The sequence below is a fragment of the Vombatus ursinus genome, unplaced genomic scaffold (genome assembly GCF_900497805.2).
Source record: "Vombatus ursinus unplaced genomic scaffold, bare-nosed wombat genome assembly UNPS02015255.1, whole genome shotgun sequence".
NCBI lineage: Eukaryota > Metazoa > Chordata > Mammalia > Diprotodontia > Vombatidae > Vombatus > Vombatus ursinus.
This window is the reverse complement of record NW_020955033.1, coordinates 34,054,448-34,078,959: the sequence shown is the minus strand read 5'-3', so window position 1 is coordinate 34,078,959 and position 24,512 is coordinate 34,054,448. Positions and strand designations below refer to the sequence as shown.

Sequence of the window (24,512 nt, the reverse complement as noted above, 5' to 3'; positions counted from 1 at the left end):
TAAAGACTCTCTCGTTAGATTGAAATATTTAGCTAAGAGGCACAATGCAGAGAGTACTGAATTTGTAATCAGAAAGACCTGAATTCAAATTCTGCCTCAGACGCTTCTGTCCCTGAGCAAGTCACCTAACATCTCAGCCTCAGTTTCCTTATCTATAAAATGGGGATAATAACAATACTTGCCTTACAGGGTTGTTATAAGGATTAAATGAGATAATATTTGTAAAGTGCTTTGAAAATGTTAAAGCTTTACATAAATTCATTATTAACAAGGTATATTCTACCACTGTGAGAGATTGCTATGTAGAGAGTTTATCATGTTTTCTATCTGAAAGTTCAAAGTGACTTAAATAAAGAGTTGATTTTTTTTCAGGGAGTAGAAACTTTTTTGCTTTCCTATAGTTCAGATATACTATATAAATGATTTTTATGTGATTTTAAGGAACTTGAAATTTTGTTTCATAGGATAAAATTCACAGTGGATTACAGAAAGTCATATTGTGTAAACATACAGCTAATTTCATATTGAATCTGAAAAATGTTCTCCTTTGTTCATGTTATTTCTATTTTCAAATGTAAAATTACAGATTCTACACCCCATCGGATTAGTATAGTTTTAGTACAGTTAGAGCAGTTTTTATTTTTTGTGTGTATCCTAAAAAACACTTATTGGGACAATTTCTTCTGATGCTATTTTAAAAAATTGTTAATGAATGGAAGTCCCGAACTTCATCACTGTTTACTGAATTTAAGGCAACTTTGCTTATCAAGACTAAAATGCAAATAAGAACGACATTCTAGGCTATCATCTTCTCCCTCAGTAATTAAGATATCTGAAAAGCTCTTTAAAAACCTGAAAGAACTACATAAATATCAGCTGTCATTATTATTAGCAAAGTTATCACCCTCCCCATTCTTAGAGAACTACCTCTTTTGCATCCTGACATCAAGAAAACCTCAATAACATTTTTGTGGTTTATTTCTAGACTTTATTGTTCACGTGGAGAGACTCCTACTACCTTCTTATTAAGGCAGCCATTCACTGATCATTTGTATCATTTTCATTTATCAGAGCTGCCAAGAATTTATTGTCACGAATTCAGAAGAATTATCAGAAACCACAGCGAGATCTGAAGGAACTGAAAGAGAAAGCAAATAACCACTTTTTGGAGTATAGCAACAAGCTCCAGGAAGCACAAGCTTTAGTTAATGAAGCAGATGCCAAAACCAAAGAGACCAACCGTCTGTTGCTTATTATCACAACTAATTTAGAAGAATTAAATGTAAGTATGAGCAAGTTGTTTTAAAAACTGAGAAAACCTACTATAAAATTACATTGAGAAGTTCATAGTGAATCTGAAAATAAACCTCTTTGTATTCTCACTATGCTCAAATATAAAATTAGAGTTTAGTACACCAGTATAGAATGTGAGTGTTATTGTTTATGTCCTATGAAACAGTTAGATGCCATTAATAAAATTTGTTATGGAGCTTGGGAATAAAAGGACCTAACCTACCCAAACCCCTCAGATTTAAATGAATACACACACACATATATTAAAATTCTAAATATAATTAAATATAAATGCAAAATAGTAGCATTAAGTAAACACATCTAGGAAAAAGGTGGTTTTATGAAGTTTTTGTTAACAGCTGATTTCTTTTAAAGGATAAAAAACTGCATGTTTTGGAAAACCAAAATTTGTCATCTACGTTAATTGGGAAAGGAAAAGGACTCATAGCAGCTGTTGCTGCACTTGCAAAGGATGCCAAAAATGCTGCAGAGGTAAGTGCATATGAGAATATACTTGTATAGATATTTATGCATACATATGTGCACATTAAAAATATTCATTTATCTATATAGAAGTTAGAGCTTCATCGTGATGAGCTGCTCTTGTGGAGTGCTAAGATCAGACACCATGTGGATGAATTAGTCATGCAGATGTCTAAGAGAGGAGCCCTTGACCTTGTCTATAGGGCAGAGGATCATGCAGCTGAGCTGATGAGACTAGCAGAGGTGCTAGACAGGTAAGTCCACAGGATTATAAGGACCGGACATGCTATAAACTATTGGTTAGTTCTTAAATGCTAAGTTTATCTTTTTTTCATTTGTGTTAAATTTGGGGAAACCCTTTAATATTTAAGTCTGGCACATGTTCTGGGCTCATGCTCCCAAACCTTACCTGCATAGGTATGATCTCCAGAGCACCAGGATATTTCTTGCTCTGCTAAAGTTTCTGGTGGACCCTAAGGGTCTGGAAAGTGTCTTTCTGATGTTATTGCCCAAGAGAGTCCCCACTGGTATGCTTTAACCACCTCCCACCCCCAATGATTATTGATTGATATAAATTAGTCAGCCAAATTTTATTAGCTTTTTAGAAAGGTATATTTTTTCTTTTTCTTTTTTTCCTTTTTTGGAAAGCAGTAGAGGTTAAGTAACTTGCCCTGAGTCACACAGCTAGCGAGGCTGAATTTGAACTCGGATCCTCCTGATTCCAGGCCCTGGGTTCTATCTACTGCACCACCTGGCTGTCCCAAAAAGGTATATTTTCTAAGGTAATCAAGTGAGAACAATTGGTGTCTCCAAAAGTCTATAACACATTTTCCAATTAGTACATGCAGAGTTTGGGGGAAATGGGTTCCAGTTTAGAAAGAACATTTGGCAAAAGGGGGCAAATTACAGCTTCAGAAAATATTTTTGCTAAAGTCTTTGAGGTGGTAAAAATTCTCTGCTGGACTCCTGCTGGAACTTTTAATCTGCCTGTTCCCATCATGTCTGATCTGTCTTCCTTCCCTGATATAGACACTACTTCTAGCCAGTCCTCTCTCAGGAATTCTGCTAGGTTTCCAATTTTAAAAATCCAAATCCTCAAACCCTTGACTCTCTCTGATTCACGATGTCTTCCATGGGGCAGAAGAGGCTGAGATGCTCTCTTCCCAGCCCGTGCTTACCTCTTGCATCCCCAATTCCAACCTGCTAGCTTGTTTATGCAAGCTCCATAAGGTGTGACTCAATCCATTCAGACTTCCTGTCAGTCCACACTACTCTAACTCATCAAACGACTTTCAAAGACATTTAAATTGATCACGGACTTTTTGCATGTGGCCACATGGGTAGTGCAGTAGATAGTAGGTGCAATAGATAGAGTGCTTGGCCTAGAGTCCTTGAAGACCTGAGTTCAAATGTGACCTCAAAAACTTACTAGTTGTGTGACTGGGCTTGTGTGACACTTAACTGTAAAATGGAAATAATTATAGCATCTACCTCCCAAAGTTGTAAGAATCAAATAAAACTATATTTGTGAACCATTTGGCATAATGCTTAACACATAATAGATATTGTATAAATACTATTACTATTTTTATTATTATAAATTTATTGTAATAATAAATACCAGCTATGATTATTTTTAAATTATTATTACACATAATCTGAAGCCTGTGGCTAACTAATTCAAAAGAGATCTAGGTCTTGTTTATATCTAATGAACAGCTAAGATGTGCTCTCACCTGGACAAGGTATTAGGGTTTTAGCATCTCATCATTTACTTTAAGTGGGGTAGGATAACTATCTAGGCCAACCTCCCACCTTAGATTAGGAATGTGGTATTTCCTACTAGTTCTGATTAATCCTTAACATTATTACAAATTACTTATAGCAAATTTCTTCAAGTAGTTGATAAAAATCTTGAAGATATTACCCTCCTGCATCATCTCTACAAGCAATAACAGCTGGCATTTATCTAATGCTTTAAGATTTGTGGAACATTTTATAAATCTTATCTCAGTTTATCCTCCCAACAATCTTATGTGGTAGGTGCTGTTATTAACTCCATTTTACCATGGAAGAAACTGAGATTGAGGGAGGTGAAGTGACTTGGCCAGGGTCATATAGCTATTAAGTATCAAATGTCAGATTTGAACTCTGATCTTCCTGATTTCAAATACAGTGCTCTGACCGCTGCACCGTGTAGTTACCCCAAGTATTTATAGAACACCCCCTACATCCCCAGTACTTTTTTTTGAAGTTCTTTGAGAGGATATAAAATAAATGAAATACATTGTCCTTATCCTAAAAGAGCTTATAGTCATGCTGTAGACCCGTATGTCTTTGGGCCACTAGGAAAGCCCTCAGCCCTCCGAAATTTTAAGCTGATTCACTTAGTTAACGTTCCACTATTTTCATTAAATACTTCATGAATTTTTATTCACATTGGTTCCCTAGAAAAATGAAAATAGCCCTGAAACATAAATCTTACTAGTCATTTATGCCACATTATAATTTCCAGAGCTTATCTTGATAATAGACAGGAGATTAAGAGGTTTCCGTAGGGAAAGGAAAGGTACCAACAAGCCAGGGAAGGGCACATAAAGGAGATACTTGGGTTCCAAGAATAGACTTCATTTACCTGACAGTTTTGAATAAGGCCAGCTTAAAATTCAGTCTTTTCGTTGACACGAGACTTACACTCACAAAATTGTTAAAGAACAACATGATTGTCGATAGTATAAAATCACTTATTTATTTATGTGATGTTAACCACAGAATCAATGGAGAAAATTTGAATTTGGTGCTCCATTATTTCCTCTCTCTTTTCATCCATCCCTAAAAAAGAGGAAAATGCAAAGATAGTCTTATTGCATTTACAATCAAGTTATAGACTTGATTACTTAATGTATGAATGGTAAAGGAAATTGAACTCAAAATACAAATGATTATCATCTTGTACCTATAAATCACTGCATTTTACCAGCCAAATGGTTGCTAGTAATAAATGCTGATGTTCTTTGGGGGTGACTTGCCTCAGTAACCTTGGAAAGAAAATGAAGTGATTTACTCTGCAGGCCTAGGGGATGTGTCGATTGTCAGATTTCATTTTCTAGATAGAGAGTGGTATGAAAGTGTACCGTCCACCCATTGGAAAGTTCATAAATGAATTGTTGCCTACTGAAAATGAATTCCAACTGATTGAAATATCAACTGATAAGTCAGAAAATATCTCAAGTGAATCCCATCAAATTAGGACATGGCCTGTTGAATGAGAAGCAACTTTATATGTGCTTAGCAGAGTTGTTTGAAAATGTATGAGCTAGATAGAGAACATAGAATGGACAGTAAAATCAGTGACCTTATGCAGGGCGCATTTCTCCTCACCCTTCACTTCTTATCCATTTGTAGGCTAAAGACTTAGAACAAGATAATGAAAAATAGGGGCTCATAGAGCTGAGAGTGTTGGGCAGGAGAAGGAAGAGTTGTGGTAGAGCAGAAGGCCTTCACTCCTTTGGGTGAAGTTAGACAGAAATCATGGCTAAGCAGCTGGGATCACAAGAATTAAGGCTCCTGTCCTTCCCCCTCAGGCAACTTTTTTTTTACTTTTTTTATTAATTTATTTTGATTCATCAACAATCACTTCCATAAGTTTTGAATTTTTCTCCCCTTTCCTTCTCCCCTCCCTCCCCAAGATGGCAAGCAATCTGATATAGGCTATACATATACATTCCTATTAAACATATTTTCACATTAATGATGTTGTAAGGAAGAATTAGAACCAATAGGAGGAGCCACCAGAAAGAGGAAACAAAACAAAACAAAAGAAAAAAATAGCAAATAGTGTGCTTCGATCTGCATTCAAACTCCATAGTTCTTTCTTTGGAAATAGATAGCATTTTCCATTACGAGGCCTTTGGAGATGTCTTAGATCCTTGCATTGCTGAGAAGGGCTAAGTCTATCAATGTTAGTCATTGCACAATGTGGCTGTTACTATGTACAGTGTTCTCCTGTTTCTGCTCACTTCACTCAGCATCAATCCATACAAGTCTTTTCAGGTTTTTCTGGAGCCTGTCTGCTCATCATTTCTTATGGCACAATACTATTCCATTACATTCATATACCACAGCTTGTTCAGCCATTCCTTAATTGATGGGAATTCCTTCAATTTCCTATTCTTTGCCACCACAAAAAGCTGTTATAAATATTTTTGTACATATGAGTCCTTTTCCCATTTGTATGATCTCTCTGGGACACAGCTCAGGCAACTCTTGAAAAAAAAAGTTTAGGGGCAGCTAGGTGATGCAGTGGATAGAGTACCAGCCGTGGATTCAGGAGGACCTGAGTTCAAATCTGGCCTCAGGCGCATAATGCTTATTAGCTGTGTGACCCTGGGCAAGCCACTTAACCCTGTTGCCTAGCCCCCCCCGGAAAAAAAAGTTTAAAAGAGATAGTGGTAACACAGCAAACTTATTTTGAAAATTTATGTTGTCATTCAGTTGTTTCAGACTCTTCGTGACCCAATTTGGGGTTTTTTGGGCAAAGTGGTTTGCCATTTCCTTTTCCAGATGAAGAAACTGAGCAAATAGGGTTAAGTGACTTGCCTAGGGTCATACAGCTTTTAGGTGTCTGAAGCAAGATTTGAACTCAGGTCTTCCTGACTCTGGGCATGGTGCTCTATCCACTGCACCAACTAGCTATCCTGAAAAGTGATATGAGGAGCTTTAAAATCAAGTCAAGAAGCAATTTTAAGAGCCTAACAAGCATTATGCTAAGCAGAAGAGCGAAAACAGTCTCTGCCCTCAAGCTCATAGTCTAATGGGAAGAGGGACAGGAGAGAGCGTGTAAATGACTCTACAAACAAGATATATATGGGATAAAATGGAGATAATTACAGAGGGAAGTCACTGATATTAAGGAGTGTCAGAAAATATTTCTTGTAGAAGGTAAGATTTTAGCTGAGACTTGAAGGAAGCTAGGAAGTAAAAACATGAGGAGGGAGAGAATTCTAGGCACAAGAGATTGCCATTGTAAATGCATGGAGTCAGGAGGTAGAGATTAGTATCATTGAATTATAGAGTATGTGGATGAGGGAGTAAAGTGCAGGAAGAATGGAAAGGAGGGAAGGGGCCAGGTGGTGAAGGACTGACTTTAAAAGCCAAAAATAGAATTTTATGTTTATTTCTGAAGGATAGGGAGCCCTGGCTGTTTATTGAGTAGTGGAGTGACATGGTCAGACCTACAATTTAGGAAAATCATTTTGGCAGATGAAAGGAGCACAGCTTAGAAAGGGAAGAGACTTGAGGCATGGAGACCAATCAGGAGACTATTAAAATAGCCCAGATAGGGGCAGCTAGGTGGCGCAGTGGATAGAGCACTGACCCTGGAGTCAGGAGGACCTGAGTTCAAATCCAGCCTCAGACACATAACACTCACTAGCTGTGTGACTCTGGGCAAGTCACTTAACCCCATTGCCTAGCCAAAAAGATAAATAAAATAAAATAAAATAAAATAGTCCAGGCGTGAGGTGATGGGGGGTAGCTGGGTGGCACAGTAGATAGTGCTGAGCCTGGAGTCAGGAAGACTCATCTTCCTGAGATCAAATCTGGCCTCTAACACTTACTAGCTGTGTGTCCCTGGGCAAGTCACTTAACCCTGTTAGCCTCAGTTTCCTCATCTGCAAAGTGAGCTGTAAATGGCAAACCACTCCAGTATCTTTGCCAAGAAAACCCCAAAAGGGGTCACAAAAAGTTGAATATGACTAAAAAGACTGAACAACAAATGAGGTGACAGGGGATGCACCAAGGTGGTGGTAATGTCAGAGGAAAGAAAGGGGCATGCACATGTAAGAGATGTGTAGGTACAATTTACAGGACATGGCAATGAATCAGATAATGGGAAAGAAAGAAGGCGGAGTTAAGGATGACATTTAGTTTGTGAGCCTGGATGTTTGAGATGATGGTAGTACCCTCAACAATAATAGGAAGTTAGGAACAGGAAGGGAGGAGGTAATTAAGTGTTGGAGATAGTGAGTTTAAAATGTCTACAGGACATCCAATTCAAGATACACAACAAGAGATTGGAGATGTGAGACTGGAAGTCTGGAGAAATGTGAGAGCTGGATAGAGATCAAAGGATCATCTGCATAGAGGTCCTAATTGAATCTATGGAAACTAATTTAATACCAAGTGAAATAGCATAGAGGGAGAAAAGAAGAGGACTCAGGACAGAGCCTTGGGGGACATCCATGATTAGTGGAGTGTCCTGCATGAAGATCCAGCGAAGGAGACTGAGGAGTGGTCAGACAGGTAAGAGAACCAGGAAAGAATAGTGTCTTGAAAACTAGAGAGGAGGGAATATCTAGGAAAAGGGGGTGATTGGCAGCGTCAAAGGCTGCTCACGAAGTATAAGGATTTACAAAAGGCCATTCCAGTTGGCAATTATGAAACACTTATTTATAGTTTCTATGAGCAAATTTTGTGAGCTAATTTTATTTGCATAATATGTAGCAAGAGCTTTCTAATTTTGTTGCCTTTGCAGGGGTCTTACAGATGCAAGAGATGTTTCTCTTAATGCAACAAATGCCATCCATGCCCATTCCAGCATCCAAAGCTTGATTGAAGGTGCAGAGAAATTGGCAGTAGAAGCTCTCAGGAAAGCAGAAATTACAAACCTGGTAAGGAAGAACCATCAGCCTTTAAGGTTGCAAGTAGCTTTTGCTATTTAGGACCTTCTCTTCAGGAACATTTCACAAAATACATGATGGTTGGACTGAGAATCTCAGATTTGTGCTTGGCAATATTCTATCTCTTATAGATTCTATAGATTTATATCATCATGAAATATTTTTAACTAGCTATAGTTTAAATATGTTTATTAAAATAATAAAAATGATTAGAGAAATGATGTAACTAGCATTCATATAGGACTTTAAATTTTGCAAATCATTTTATTGTGCAGTATTATTATTCCCATTTTACAGTTGAGCAAACTGAGGCTATGAGCAGTTAAGTGACTTGCAGAGAATCACAGAGATAGTAAATATCTAAATCAGGTCTTCCTGACTTTAAATCCAAGACTCTATCCACTACACTACCTAGGTGCCTACAAAGAGAAAAGAAGTGCTTTTATACTATCTACTGTTTTCTTTCTTGTAATATGACTATTATTCCAGGCAACATTCAAATACCTTTCTTTATTCATGGCCCGATTTTGTTATTGATGACTGATTTTTCTTCATGCATTTTTAAAACACCTTCTCCCTTTATGTTCTTACTTTTGGGACAAACTAGACTGACAACATGGCATACAGCTAGGTCCTGATTAGTGTGAGTAGGTGGTGCAGTGGATGGAGCACTGGCCTTGGAGTCAGGGAAACCTGAGTTCAAATCTAGTCTCAGACACTTACTAGCTTAGTGGCCCCGGGTCGGTCACTTAATCCAGTTTGCCTTAGTTTCCTCATTTGTAAAATGCACTGGAGAAGGAAATGGTCAATTATTCCGGTATCTTTGCCAAGAAAACCCCAAATGGGGTTGCAAAGAGTAGGACACAACCGAACAACAATAATGAATCCCCTCCAAATGATCATATCTATTCAAATTTGAGCTTTTTTTTTTTGGGCTAGGCAATAGGGTTAAGTGACTTGTCCAGGGTCATACAGCTAGTAAGTGTCAAGTGTCTGAGGCTAGATTTGAACTCAGGTCCTCCTGACTCCAAGGTTGGAGCTCTATTCACTGCGTCACCTAGCTGCCCCTCAAATATGAACTATTTAGAATTATATTATGTAAAATATAATCATCAGTTCCACCCAATAGAAATATGCTATACAAATTCAAATAATGTGACCATTTCAGGGGATTCATTATTTGCACTAATCAAGACCTAGATTTGAGTCAGTGTAAAAGCCTGGTAGTTATCCTCACGAGCTATGTGAACTTGGTCATGCCATTCATATCACCTCTTTTGAGCCTCAGTTTCCTTGATTGTAAGATGAAGATAACAATATTGTACTTCCTTTCTCATGGGGCTGCTGAAGAGAAAGTATTTTTCTAACAGTAGATTTGTTTTAATAATACAATTACTTTCTCCAACAAGGAATTTGCTCACATATATTGACCACGTTAGCTTTATTCTGGTTTTCAGTCAGTGGAACCCCTTGTTTCTAATGGGAAAGAAGCTCTCCAGAGAGGTGCCAAACTTCTAAGGGAGGCCAGCAATCTGGATGGAAAAACTAAAGGTCAGTCACTTAAAATGGACCCTGCTGAGATCATTGTAAAAATGAGCAAACCTATGAATGTACTATGAAAACTGTGCTGTTGCTATTCCTCCTTCCTTCTGATGGGAGAAGGGGCCGTGCCTTTTTGACGATCCCATTTGCAAAATGTAACTGAAAAATATTAACATTTTCCATCACATTTTTCCAGTTCAAAATCAAGTAAACTCTGCTTATTAAATCACAGCACATGTATCCTTTAAACTATGCACTCACAGCTTTCTTTCCAGTCACTGTAATCCATCTTGATAATTACAGCAAACATTGAATTCTTCCAATCCTGAGCTCCTAGAGCCTTTATTACCTGTCATTCTTTTAGACATTTAATCATATGCATGGTTAGTACTTTATTGTATACTGTCCTCCACTGTTCTCTCATTGTTTCATAGGTGTAAGTATTGACTCCCCAACACTATCATAATTGAAAGTAGGGGCTTTGTTTCCTTGCTCTTTTGACCATAATAAATTGGTCCCATTTATTATTTGTTTTCCCATCTACTCTATAAAAATCAACTGAGACAATTAATACTTATTGTTGTTAATTCTACTTCCAAAGGATATTTCTCTGTACACTCTAGATAAATTTAATCACATTCAATGACTATATTTGGTTATTTTTCAATCAACAAAAATCCCTAGTTTGTGATGAAAAAAAAATAGCCCTTCAGAAAGGTTACAAATGTGTGTTCCAGTATTTCTTTTCCAGGTATTTCTTTTGGATTTCCCATAGAGCCTGACACAGTGCTAACCTAGACCCATAGTTGGTGCTCAATACACTCTTATCTGAATTGTGTAATGTTCATTTTCTCATTGTTTTTAATATCTAAAGTTTTACTCAGGGCAGCAGATCCCCTAGATAACAGACTCATATCATATGAAATCCAGGAAGCTAATATGCTTCATTTGTTATTTGTCTGAGAAATCTAACAAGTGAAAATTACTTTGTGTTCAAAGATAATTTGAAAACAAGTCATATATCAGGAGAAGCTTACCAGTTCTCATGACCTGGAATGTACTTATCACCCTGTCTTCTTTAAATGTCAACCCCCTCAGAACATTTTTCCCCCAGAAACTGGCAATGAGTCATGATAAAATCTGCCTCCTACATTAGTCTCTTTTCCAAAACAGAGCCTCATGGTTGCTGTCTTCTGCTATAAGTGGATGAATAGCACAATGAAAATAACAATTATTTTCTTTCAAAGTGACAAAACATGTAGAATTGTTTGTGTCATCACATGAAACAATAAAGCAAGCACTGAATATAAGCCCCAGGAGAAAATGGAGGGGAGCTATACTCTCAGTTTATACAAAAATGAAGAGTATTTCATAGCCTGTGAAATATAGAATGTCATGGCTGTTTATGTTTAATTCAGAGCTATCATCTGAAGATAATGCATTTCGGCAGTGATTTAGTGTTATAGCATCCCCTTAAAATCCAAATGTGACAGTCTGTTATAAATGGGGGGAAAAGCAGAAAAGATTTAAGCAACTTTTCAAGGAAATAAAAAGGATTTCTGATAAAGGGGCAGCAAGATTAACAATTTTTACCTAGCCTGAGGGATGACAAAAATCTTAAATGGAACAAAAGCAGAAAGAGGGGACAACAGATTATATGAGTCAGGAGGAAGAATCCCAAATCAAGTTTTTTTGGAAATTAGAGAAGAAATTGAAACAAGATTTGGGTTTAGGATAGTGTATACTTACCTTGTAATACCTTCCCCTGGGCCTCAAGGGAAGCTTCTACAGAGACAAGAACCAGCAGGGAGCTCAGCTGATACATTTAAGATATTGTACTAGACTGAACCTGAATTCATAGCTATCTCCCATCATCCCTTCTTCTCACATTGATATCCACAGTGTGGAACCCAAATCAGGAAAGCTTACATACTAGTTATGTAACTGGACACTTTCTTAGTTTCCCCATCTGTAAAATGAGGTAGTTTGATTTCTGAAATTCCTTCTAGCTCTAAATCTATAAGCCTATGAGAAAGCCACACCGCAGATTCTTAAGACAAATGCCTGATACAAGACACGTACATGTGCATATACACTTATATAGACACATACAGGTACATACAGGCATATTTGTGTGAATACACACTCCACAGTGATAACACAGGGAAAAGTGAACCAAAGTGCTGGGCACCGCACCTTCTAGCCTTTCCCACGTTATACTCTCTTGCTATCATGGTAAGTGATGTAGTTTCCCCCATCACTACTGGTAGGGCAGGACTTGAACATTTTCTTCACCCAGGCTAGGCTTTATCATTATATCAAAAGTCTGCTTACTTCTTGGTGTCCAAATACTTCCCCAAAGATTTATGCTCATTCGCTCTATCCTTAGCTGCGCCTGAAGTTGTAACAGTAGAGGGAACTTCCTTACCTCTGCTTCCGAATCCATAGCATCTCATTGTCTTGACAGGGAGGACATTAGTGAATCTGGAAAAGATCTGAGTGATTTGCATCTCCCTCATATGACCTATCTTGCACCTGGGCATTGAGCCCTGATTAAATTTCAGAGAACACTTTAAGAGACAATGCTAGTGAAGGATATTGCCATCAAAGTCAGAGAGATTTAGACTAAGAAGATCCACTGGTTAATTTCCATAACCAGTAACACAGGGTGTGTAAGCTTTGTGGGGAAAAATTCTTAAGCCTTATTATGATGGTCTTGGAACAACTAAATAAAGCTTTTACTTACATTTAATTTTGGATGAAAATTTAGTAAATAGTTTCAATAAAAACCATGTCTTTTTGTTGCCCTAATAGGTGTTATGTCCAAAATGAGTGAACTGAAAAAAAAGGTAAACCGATTTCAGGAGCGTGCTCATAAACTTACTAAGCAACTTAATGATTCACTGTTGATGCTTGGAGTGATGATGCCTGATGGTAAGTGAGAGGGATTTGTCCTGATTTAATGAAAACCTTCTCATCGCAAAGCCATTACCGACAAGCATAATGAAGTCCTGTGTGAAGCCTGATTAAGAACCCTTGTTGTAAATGAGCCTAGAGACTGATTTAGTATCTTGCTGTAAAAGGAATCTGAATTGGGAGTGATGGCATTCATTTTCTTCGATGCTAAAATCTGTACTCTTAAATACAAAAGACCCGAGTTATAGATTTTATGTAACCATTGAAATTGCTTAGTTTCAAGTTTCTTTACTTATTTCAAAACTTCAGGAGTTCCTGATTGCATCCCTATCTAAGCTCCATCTACTAATAACCCATCCACACTTTAGATGATAATCAGTGAGCTGCTGTGGCCCAGAAAAATTGTTACCTGGAGGCCAAACTTATCTGGTGACATGGCTCGTGAACTTAGCCAACCTGGTCTTCACATAGAAGACATGGAATCCATAATTAAAAGATCCATCCACAAATCTTTTTCAGTGTAATGGGATGTGCTAGACATTATGATATGATGGCATAGCCTTTGAAAGTTCAGGATCACTTCTGTACCTAGATGAAGTGTCAGAGTAGGACTTGAGGTGGGGGTATTCTGTTTTTCTCTAACAACCAAATTTGCCATTGACATTCCCTTTAATGTTAGATGGCAAGCCCCTTGAGGGCAGCCACTCTGTCTTGTTTTGTTTCTTTTTTTTTTTGTTTATTTCTCTAAAGCCTACTTTATGCAAGTAATCAATAATATATAATAGGGCACTGTGCTGAACCCAGAGGACACAAAGAACAGATACTACCCTCAAGGAGCTTATTTCTAATATGCACAATGTAGATGCTTAATAAACATTTGTTGAATTGATTTTTTAAAATGTGCAAACATTTTATGCTGTAAGAAGAAAGTCTCCCAAGAGATAAGAAACTTGTTAAATTATCAGAAAGGTTAAAAAAACAAACAAACACAAACAAAAAACCCCACTATTATACTTTTTTTCTTTAATTATCAAAGGTTTGCATGAAAATGTTGTCTGTCATAAATGTGTGAATTTCAAGAATTTCTGTTTTATGATCACGTTTATTGAGACAGTAAAACACTCTGAAAAAGACTTTTCATGTTCTTAAGTCACATTTAGCCTTGGTTGGTTGGAAATGTAACATTAATTAAAAAATTTAAAAACACTAAAAATGTAAGGCAAATGGATTCTATGATTCAGAACCCATTCGTATCTTTCTCTCTTATTTAGCAATTTCCCTTTCCCCACTGAGACACACACTTTTCTTCCCAATTTAATCTAACTGGATGCCTCCTACCTTAAGTAGAGAACCCCCTACTGTTTGAAACTCAGTAAAACTCAAGTCTTTAAATTGACAGAGTTTTGTCAAAACAGCAGGGTTTTTGAAAAGGACAAAATGATAATAAAGAGATAAAGTACTATTTGTAAAATAGTATTTTAATTGGCGGGTTTGTTGTCAAGATTGTTTAGACTATCTCCGAATTTGATTTCTCTGTGATGATTAATAATTCCTTATTTTGTTCTGTTATCAGTAGTCTTAGTGGTGTATGGGATCACACTGTCTTTGCAGTGTAATATAATTCAGTCAGCAAACTGAAACTCTAAAAGTTCCTTTTGAAATAAAATAAGATGTGGAAAATAATGGTGATAAGTTATACATCCAAGTAATGAAATTAGTGCTGGATTTGACCTGGATTCGAATCCTAGTCTTGTTTCATATTAGCTGTGTGATTATGATTAAGCCATTTGACCTATTCACACTTCAGTTTATTCTTCTGTAAAATGAAGTGGTTGATTTAGACTGAAGTAGTAGATTTAGATTGATGTAGTAGAAAGGACATTGAAGTTAGAGTAAGGAGAAAGGTGGGTTTGATTCTTGTCCCTGCACTTAATAGCCTTGTGACCATGGGTAAGTTACTTAGTCACTTTATCAATTAGCCTTGGTTTCATCATCTGCAAAATGGGTACAGTAATATCCACAGTGGCAGCTAGATGATGCAGTGGACAGTGCTGGGCTTTTTTGTGAGTTCAGATCTGGACTCAGGCAGTTACTAGATATGTGACCCTGGACAAGTCACTTAACCCTGTTTGCCTCAGTTTCCTTACTTGTAAAATGAGCTGGAGAAGGAAATGGCAAACTACTCCAGTATCTTTGCCAAGAAAACTCCAGACAGGCTCACAAAGAGTTAGACACGGCTAAAACAACTGAGCAAATATTCCTAGTTCCATACCACATAGGGACTGTTATAGGGCTCCAAAGAGATGCTTACAAATTAGAATGCACTATATGGATGTCACTTATTTTTTGTTACTTTGATGATGACCAATAGAGTTATGGTCCTTTCCAGATCTTAACATCTTATCATCTATGTAAACGTGAATTTTATTATCTTCGGAGTGGGTGAGAGGAAGTTCAGACCCATGAATTCTTCAGTTTGGAGAACTCCATAGTGGAAGCCACCTCCACTAATGCAGATGAGCAACTCACCTGCAAATTAGATTCTTAGAAAATTAGTTGCGATACTGAGAAGTGAACTACCTGTGGTCACACAGCTAGTATGAATAGGAGTTGAACGATACTATGTAGTTATTGCTTCTAGTTCTGGATAAAAGTGGCGTCAGGGGTCCCAAAGAGGATAATTTTGAACTTAAAGGCCTCAAGCATATTAACATACTACTTATTAGCTAAGCATTGCATTACAAGCGATGTTAATATTCATTTTTGTCCAGGAAAAAGTAAAAAGTGTTACCAAAGAGAAATGTTGTTCAGTTATGTGCAACTCTTTGTGACCGTATGGACCAGAGCATGCCAATGTCATCCATGGGGTTTTCTTAGCAAAGATACTGGAGTGATTTCTTATTTCCTTCTCCAGGGGATTAAGGCAAACAGAGGTTAAGTGACTTGCTCACGGTCACACAGCTAGTAAGTGTCACAAGTTGGATTTGAATTCAGGTCTTCCCGACTCCACTTATTAAAAATAGCTGACCCTATTTTCAATAGTTAATGATATTCACTAATTTGCCTTTAATAAAGAAAGTTCATTTTCTGTGATATTTTTTACTGAAAGTATTGCATTTGTTACTAAAGAGATAACATAGTATGTTTCAAAACACCAAACTTTCTGCAAAAGAAAGCCTTACAGGACTTGTAATTTGTAAGGAATATTATCATCTTGTGCTCATGGATGAAATTAAGTTTGCTCCTCTTGCAGAGGTATCAGTCAGTTTGTGTGATTTTAAGGGGGTGCATATATGTTTGCATTTCAGGTACCGGGGAGACAGGACTAAAGGCCAAAGAGATGGCAGGAGCTGCTAATGAAAGTGCCACAAGCACTTTGAACGACATTGTGGATTTCAGTCAGAAGCTGCTTAATACTTCATCTGCATTGTCCAGGGTTAATGAAACATTGAGAAAAACCAATCAGCTTCTAAGTGACTCATCCCAGGCTAGTAAGTCTTGTTTCACTTTAGGAAAACCTTTGCTCAAATGCAAAAGGTTGCTGTTGCCAAGCATAAAAATCATGATTCAGTCTATGATCCAAAATGTCTGCATAACAAAAAGAAGAATGCGTCGACTGCAGACCTTTAAAAACAAACTTTCTTTAGTTCTTTGTCTCTGTGTGAATTTTTCACACGTCTATTAAAGGCTGTTGAGAGAGTTACCCAGAATTTTGTCCCATGCATTCCAGTAATGAGCAATTAATTTCTCTCCCCTCCTTTCTTTTCCTTCATAGCTGTGTTGGTTGAAAGGAAGGTAAAAGAAATGAAAACACAAGCCAATCTTTTATTTGATCGTTTGAAGCCTTTGAAAATGCTTGAGGAGAACTTGAACAGGAACCTGTCTGAAATTAAAGAATTGATCAGTCAGGCCCGAAAGCAGGCAGCATCTGTAAGTACAAAAATACAGAAACAGCTTTCTGTGATAAGGAATTCCTTGTGCCCTTTTCATTTGAAAGATATTTAAAGCTAAGACTTTCAGCTTTCATGCCTTTGAATTCCTGCTTTTGTGCTTTAGGTTCTAGAACTCTCATAACACACAAAAGTCTTATAATGCAGACTCCTTCCTGTGTGTTTTTTTTTTAAGTTCATTCAATGACCTGTTAATGTGGGTCTGAGAATCAGTATGATTTATCACTTTCATTCTTTTCCATATGCTACCTTGTAACTTTACTCCTTTCTCTTCCCTTGTTTATAATATTCTGAGTGGACAGATAGGTAGTACAGTGGATGGAGTCAGTAAGACTCATCTTTCTGAGTTCAAATCCGACCTCTGACACTTACTAGCTATGTGACCCTGGGCAAGTCACTTAACTTTGTTTGCCTTAGTTTATTCATCTGTAAAATGAGTTGAAGAAGGAAATGGCAAACCACTCCAGTGTCTTCATCAAGAAAACCCTAGCCAGAGTCACAAAGAGTCAGGTATGACTGGCAACAGCAGCACTGCTCTCTGAAATGTTTTAAGAATACGTAATGGAGTGAATGAAAGTCACTCCAAAAAAGTCTTGTGCCTCATGCAAATACATATATGAATGAGAATATCTTCACCATCACTGGTACACCAGATAATTTGTTGGAGGATGTCGCCTATCTTGGAAGAAAGTACAATATTTGAGAAGCATGGCCATATGGTTTTACTACAAAAGAAATTAATAATAGTCCTGTGGCACTGATATTTCAACGAGACGGTGGTATTTCTGAAGACATCTGCTATAGTGTGTCTATGGACAGAGTAGCAATATCAATGACCATTAAATCTACCATCCTTATACTTTATAACCAGGAAACAGGGTTAGACTATCTAGATTTCCTCAGTTTTGAGAAACAATACCTATGTTGTTCATAAAAACAAACAAGTAAACAAACAAAAAACCAACAGCATCAAAAAGCACCTAAATGTTTTTTCATACTAGATAGGGATCAAAGGTGTGATTTTATTGACTTTAGGGAACTTCCTGGCTGAAGAAATTCCTTCTAACAAAGCAGATGGGCACTTTCACTGCAACTCATCAGCTTAGAGAGCTGTCTAGGACACAGAAAAGTTAAGTGACTTACCTAGGTTCATACAGCCTGCTTGTGTCAGAGAAAGCAGGACTTGACCCCAGGTCTTCTTGGCTAAAAGGCTGGCTCTCTATCCTCTGCGCTATGTTGCCTCTTTGTTAATGATTTGTTTAAAAACCACTTAAAATATTCATTTATTCAATAAATGTTTATAGAATACTAAAATCTAGGCACTAGACCAGGTACTGTAGGAGATTCAGAGGCAAATTAGGCCCATTGTCTACAATCTACTAGGTGTGATAAGGTATACACAAAAGTTACTAGAGAATAAGGGAAGTATATGGCAGCTAGGTGGTGCAATGGATAGAGTACCAGACCTGGAGTCAGGAAGGCTCATCTTCCTGAGTTCAAATACAGCCTCAGACACTTACTTAGCTGTGTGATCCTGGGCAAGTCACTTAACCTTGTTTGCCTCAGTTTCCTCATCTGTAAAATGAGCTGGAAGACATGGCAAATATTCCAGTATCTTTGCCATCGAAACTCCAAATGGGATCCCAAAGAGTCTAACATGCCTGAAAAACAACCTAACAACAACCAAGGAAATATATGATAAATGCTATAAAAAAGAAAGTAGGGGCAGCTAGGTGGCACAGTGGATACAGCACCAGCCATGGAGTCAGGAGGATCTGAGTTCAAATCCTGTCTCAGTGACATGATACTCACTAGCTGTGTGACCTTGGGCAAGCCACTTAACCTCGATTGCCTTGCCAAAAAAACCAAAAAGTATAGGAATTCAAAGGAGGGAGAGATTATTTTCAGCTGAAGTAATCTGTGAAGACATTTCTTTCTTCCATTCATATAACCACCATCTTAATTCCATCTCTCATCACCTCTAAATTGAATTATTGTGATAGATTCCTCACTAGTCCCACTGTAACAGCCTCTCACCTCTCCAATCTGTCTTACATAACAGTGTCAAGTTGATATCCTTTAAGCACAGTCCTAGCTGTGTCATTCCTCTACTCAAGAAGTTTCAATGGCCACTTAATTACTTTGTGATTTAAAAAAAAAATTCTCAGCTTAGCATTGAAAGACCTTTACAACTTAACTAATAAGATAATTGTATAGATTCCCTGATCATAAATGCTTAAAACACTCATTAAAAATAATTGTTTCCTATATAAAATAGTGTGTTAATATCCAAGTACTCAATTCCCATTTTTAAGCTTTCTTACATTTTTAAAAAATCTGGTCTGTTCATACACTTTGTGAAAGCCATAGCATTATCTAATTGTCAGGAGAGGAAACCCATTTGCGTGTGACTTCTAATGAAAAATCAATTACAAAATCACCTTTCTTCTTTTCACTTTTGGCTATCTGAGAGCATTTGGTGTTAAATAACTGAAATATGTTTGCCATTTAATTCTTTTTTTCAGATTAAAGTGGCTGTATCTGCAGATCGAGACTGTATCCGTGCCTACCAGCCTCAGATATCCTCTACCAACTATAACACCTTAATGTTAAATGTTAAAACCAGTGAACCTGATAACCTTCTGTTCTACCTGGGGAGCAGCGCCAGTGTAAGCCATCAGACCCATGGAATACAAATTAAGAATTGACTTGTAACTTTATTTTTCTGTAGAGTCAACTCATTTTTTTGTGGGTGGCAGAAACAGGGAATTGGTGAGATTAGCATGAGTAGTATCACTAGGCTTCCATGGAACCACTTTTTTCCCAGAGTAATGGCATTAGCCAAAAAGTATCTAGAGTCCTGTGAGGATAAACATGCCACTTTTGAATGGGCCATCAATTTCCACCTTAACCTTCTGCCATATTAAGGGAAATCTTCTTGCCACCTCTGAAATTTTTTGAAGGGACTAAGTTTTTATTATGTTCTTGAGAAAGCATGTATCATCTTTTCTTGGTGTCAAATTGGATCACAATGAAATGTAGCTTCAGGAATTAACTTTAAAAACGTGTCTATGTTCCATGTTCATGATATGTTTTACTATTGTTTTTTGTTCCTACAAAACAGAGTAAGATTCAGTTGATGCTTCCTAGATTTAAAAGCAGGGAAAGGAATCCATGAAAAACCATTTTCAGACTGCAGGTGGCCTTGAGGCAACAAAAATGTATTGGGTTTTTGTGTGTGTGTGTGTGCAGGAGGGAAGTAGGATGATGGATTTCCAAGGTAAAGAGCTACTGTAGTTGCTAGTGAAGTGAGCATGTGAATACTAAAGACAAAGAATTGTGTATATGGTTTTTAAAATACGAAGTAATTAAAGAACACTTGCTTTGAAATGAAATTGGTTGAACAAAACCTACCATTATGCAAAACTCATTCATTTTCAATGCCTTCTCTACCCCACTTCCCTACCCCTACCTAGTCTGACTTTCTTGCTGTCGAGATGCGGCATGGCAAAGTGGCCTTCCTTTGGGATGTAGGCTCTGGGTCAGCAAGATTGGAATTTTCAGACTTCTCTATAGATAACAATAAATGGCACCGAATATACATAACCAGGTAATGGAGATCTTTCAAAGTAATTATGCTAAAATGAGCTTTAACACTCTCCTTTCAACTTTGTCAGTAGGAAAGCATATATGTTGCTGAATTGTTTTTTTTTTCTATTATATGGAATGGAAAGGGTTTTTTTTTTTAAAAGGTCAAAGAATACATTATTTCAGTTATCTTTAGAATTTTGGATTGTCTGAAGTATCTAGATTGCTAAACCAGAATAGAGAGAAAGAGAAATGTAATCTGCCTTAATAACTGAAAACAGCTTTCTAACCTCAAAATTCTTTTATAGATCAAACATTTACCTATCTTTCAAATTCCAGCTCATGTTCCATTTCCTCCTTGGAGTCTTTTCTAATGCCTCTGGCCCATAATAATAATGATTAGTTAACATTTATGAAGTACACACTGTATGCTAGGCACTATGCTAAGTACTTTACAATTATTATCCCATTTGATCCTCAGTACAAACGGTGGGGCTATTATTTATCCCCATTTTACAGATGAGGAAAGTGAGACAAATAGAGGTTAAGTGACTTGTTCAGAGTAACACAGCTAGTGTCTGAGGCTGAATTTGAACTCAGGTCTTCTGATGATCTTTTTCCTCTCATCACTCATATGTTGCCTATGATGCATATTTTGGCACTTAACCACATATTGTTATGTATTATTGTTTATCTGGTTTTTTTTGCATGTCTTATTGAGCTTTCTTCCCACACCCCAACTAGATTGTAAGATCCTTGAAGGGGGGAACTGGGTTTTCTGTAGCACCTAGAATAGGTCTGTGGCCTGAGTGGATATTTAATATTTGTTGAGTTGAACTCAGTTGAACTTCAGGAAGTGTTTATTATGTAATTGTTCATGATTATTAGATTTGGGAACACTGGTTCATTGAGTATAAAGGAAATGAGCTCTACTCAGAAGCCATTAACCAAAACTGCCAAATCCCCTGGGACAGCTAATGTGCTGGATGTAAACGAGTCAACATTAATGTTTGTTGGAGGACTTGGAGGACAAATAAAGGTAAAAATTAATAAGTTCTATATAACATGCTGACTTTGCCTGCAAATGAATTACTTCCTGAACAAATAAGACTCTTGTCTTTCGTGCTCAGTTTAGATAGGCAAACAAGGGTAAGGAATAAATTCTTCATCTGGAGTAGGAACCCAGGACCTGTTTTGTTAGTTGGAGTCACTTTTCAAGGGGGCAAAAAGTTTGAGGTTTTGGGATTTTATATTTCCATAAGGATCTCTTCTTCCTTGTCTGATGGTTTTTGGCTTGAATCGGAGCTTTGAATTCATTAGCATTTATTAAGCACCTACTATGTACCAGGCACTGTGCTAAGATGTACTTTACAAATAATACCTCGCTTCATCCTCACAACAACCCTGGGAAGTAGGTTCTATTATCACCTCCATTTTACAAATCAGGAAATGGAGGCAGGCAGAAGACTTTCCCAGGATCACATGGCTAGTAAGTGTCTGAGGTTGACTTTGAATTCAGGGCTTCCTGACTTCAGACCTAACTCTTTTCACTGTACCACTTACCTGAGAAATTTAAACGTTTCTCACCGAATAAAACTTGAAAACTGATGTAGCTCATGCTTTGAAGTGACCATCCCAACCCCACCCACGCTGTCGTAAAAGGTGGCTCCTTCCTCTCCCCTCAAAGTCAGATAACCCTGAGGAGTTGGAGAGTTGTTTTCTATTGGTTCTACTGTATTTCCGTTCTACAACGCATGAGTCTCTACTGGGGTGCTCCCTGCTGTGATTATCAATTGATATCAACTAATCATCTAGAATTAATTAGATGTTAGAAAAGGGTATTGAACGGTTTGTACAAAACATCCCGCATAAAAAATCTGTGATAAATTACCTCACTGGTATACATGGGAGAAAGTGGGCTCAAGCTCGGGGTGGCAGAGGTTACCAGGTTCTGGAAATCTTTTTGTTGGAGTCCTCAAGATGCTTCTCTTAGATGTGATGTAACTTCTCTGCTGGGGTCTTGGTAGAGCCTTGAAGCCACATCCTAATGCAGACACTATCAATGTTGCTAGGATGCAGATGGAAATACAGGAAGTACATCCTCTTCTGGCCAAGGGAGTGAGAGGAGGGGTCTGAGACCAGGGCTGAGGACAAGGTGCAGGGCTCTGCCTGCCAGTCTCCACTCTCCTTCTCAGGGCCGGCACAGAGTCCTTCTCAGGAGATTAGCTGGAATGTTTTCTCCTCTGTGCTTTCAGAAATTCAACTCTTTGGGTTCTAAAGTAGCTCCCTTGAATTACACGGGGTGTTTCTGTTTCCAAGTCCCTCATTCAATCAGAATAGACTTCCTTTAGCACCTAGTGAGATGCTTAGATTTTATTCACACTTAATGAACAATTAAGCTGTTTTCTTACCTAATAAATGTATCTAGAATTTTGCATCTTATCTGTAACTTTAAGTAGGCTGGGGTAATTGTCTAGGCCAGGGGTGTCAAATTCAAGCAGAAATAGGGGCCACAAAACTGCACATAAGGATTTTTGCCGGCTGCATAGTAACTTAATCTTAAAACTTAATATTATCTATGTTTTATTGTGTTTTTAGCTTTATGCTATTTTATTTCCCAATTCTATTTTGATCTGGTTCTGGTGGCACTGGGGAATGTTATGGGCCAATGCTGACCCCCTTTTGACCTTTCATAGATTTTAAAGAAAATATAGCAATTGAAGAATAAAAGTAGGTCATATTTTTCCTCTTCTGGCAATTTGCTTGTTTTTTGTTTTTTTTAATAACTTTTCTGAATTTGGAAGAACTGAATTTGAGACTCTTTGGAAATATTATTTCATTACCTGGAGAAATTTATGGTATTTAATATTGTTTTGCTTTACCAAGATAGTGTGTCTCTTTTTTTTTTCTGTTTTAGAAGTCACCTGCTGTGAAAGTTACTCATTTTAAAGGATGCATGGGAGAGGCATCTTTAAATGGAAAATCTATTGGCCTATGGAACTATATTGAAAGGGAGGGCAAATGCAATGGCTGTTTTGGAAGGTAATATTTTCCCTCTTTAACGTGTAAAATGTTGTCATTTTAGTATTCAAAAACAATGTAATTGATTGATTGATTTATGTTGGTCTGGGCCTGCAATTCAGTAGTGTGGACTGTTTCCAATATGGAAACCCTCTCCTTGGTTATAGATAAGCAACTGGTCTCAAACTGATGATCTCAGAAATATCTGGGATATTGAGTCTAAGTGATATGTCCCTGTGACAGCTAGGACAGTACATTATGCTACATCTCTGAATATTTACATGTACATATATTAGTATTTTTAAAAAGGATGACAAATGTTTGATGCTGACTACTCTATTGCCAGATAAATTTATAGTAATGTTGTTTTTCTTTGGAAGCATGTTTCATTTTTTTAAAATCTTTCTAAGAAATGTAATACTTTGTAGCACATGGAATATTGGAGGGTTGTGTAATTTATACATAAATCATAAAAGATATTTTGAAATTTTGACATGTATAAATGTATCTTGAAACTTCATTTATAAGAATCTTATAAATGTCTCTGAATATAAAATATCTAGCTGTTCAGTAGTTTCAGTTGTGTCCAACTCTTTGTGATCCCATTTGGGGTTTTCTTAGCAAAGATACTGGAATGGTTTGCTATTTCCTTCCCCAGTTCATTTTACAGATGAGGAAACCGAGGCAACAGATTTAAGTGACTTGTCCAAGGTCACCCAGATAATGAGTGTCTGAGGCCAGATTTGAACTTGGGAAGATGAATCTTCCTGACTCTAGACCTGACACTTTATCCACTATGCCACCTAGCTGCCCCCTATAAAATGCCTAGACCACTTAGCATAAAAAAGTCTATATGAGGGGCAACTAGGTGGCCTAGTGGATAGATTACCAGCCCTGAAATCAGGAGGAGCTGAGCTCAAATTCGGCCTCAGACATTTGACGCTTACTAGCTGTGTGACCCTGGACAAGTCACTTAACCCCATTGCCTAGCCAAGAAAGAAAGAAAGAAAGAAAGAAAGAAAGAAAGAAAGAAAGAAAG

The 24,512-nt window shown here is 37.4% G+C and overlaps 1 protein-coding gene across 1 annotated transcript in view; it reads left to right on the top strand.

Annotated features, from left to right (window-relative positions):
* LOC114031685 (laminin subunit alpha-1-like) overlaps window positions 1–24,512 on the top strand; it is a 195,071-nt gene that overhangs the window by 127,111 nt on the left and 43,448 nt on the right. Inside the window, exons 37-48 of the mRNA XM_027846837.1 lie at window positions 1,072–1,282; window positions 1,669–1,785; window positions 1,867–2,030; window positions 8,312–8,447; window positions 9,914–10,007; window positions 12,813–12,932; window positions 16,223–16,405; window positions 16,690–16,844; window positions 19,390–19,533; window positions 20,341–20,474; window positions 21,341–21,491; window positions 23,370–23,494. Coding sequence (XP_027702638.1) covers window positions 1,072–1,282; window positions 1,669–1,785; window positions 1,867–2,030; window positions 8,312–8,447; window positions 9,914–10,007; window positions 12,813–12,932; window positions 16,223–16,405; window positions 16,690–16,844; window positions 19,390–19,533; window positions 20,341–20,474; window positions 21,341–21,491; window positions 23,370–23,494 — 1,734 coding nt within the window. The remainder of the gene's footprint in view (window positions 1–1,071; window positions 1,283–1,668; window positions 1,786–1,866; window positions 2,031–8,311; window positions 8,448–9,913; window positions 10,008–12,812; window positions 12,933–16,222; window positions 16,406–16,689; window positions 16,845–19,389; window positions 19,534–20,340; window positions 20,475–21,340; window positions 21,492–23,369; window positions 23,495–24,512) is intronic.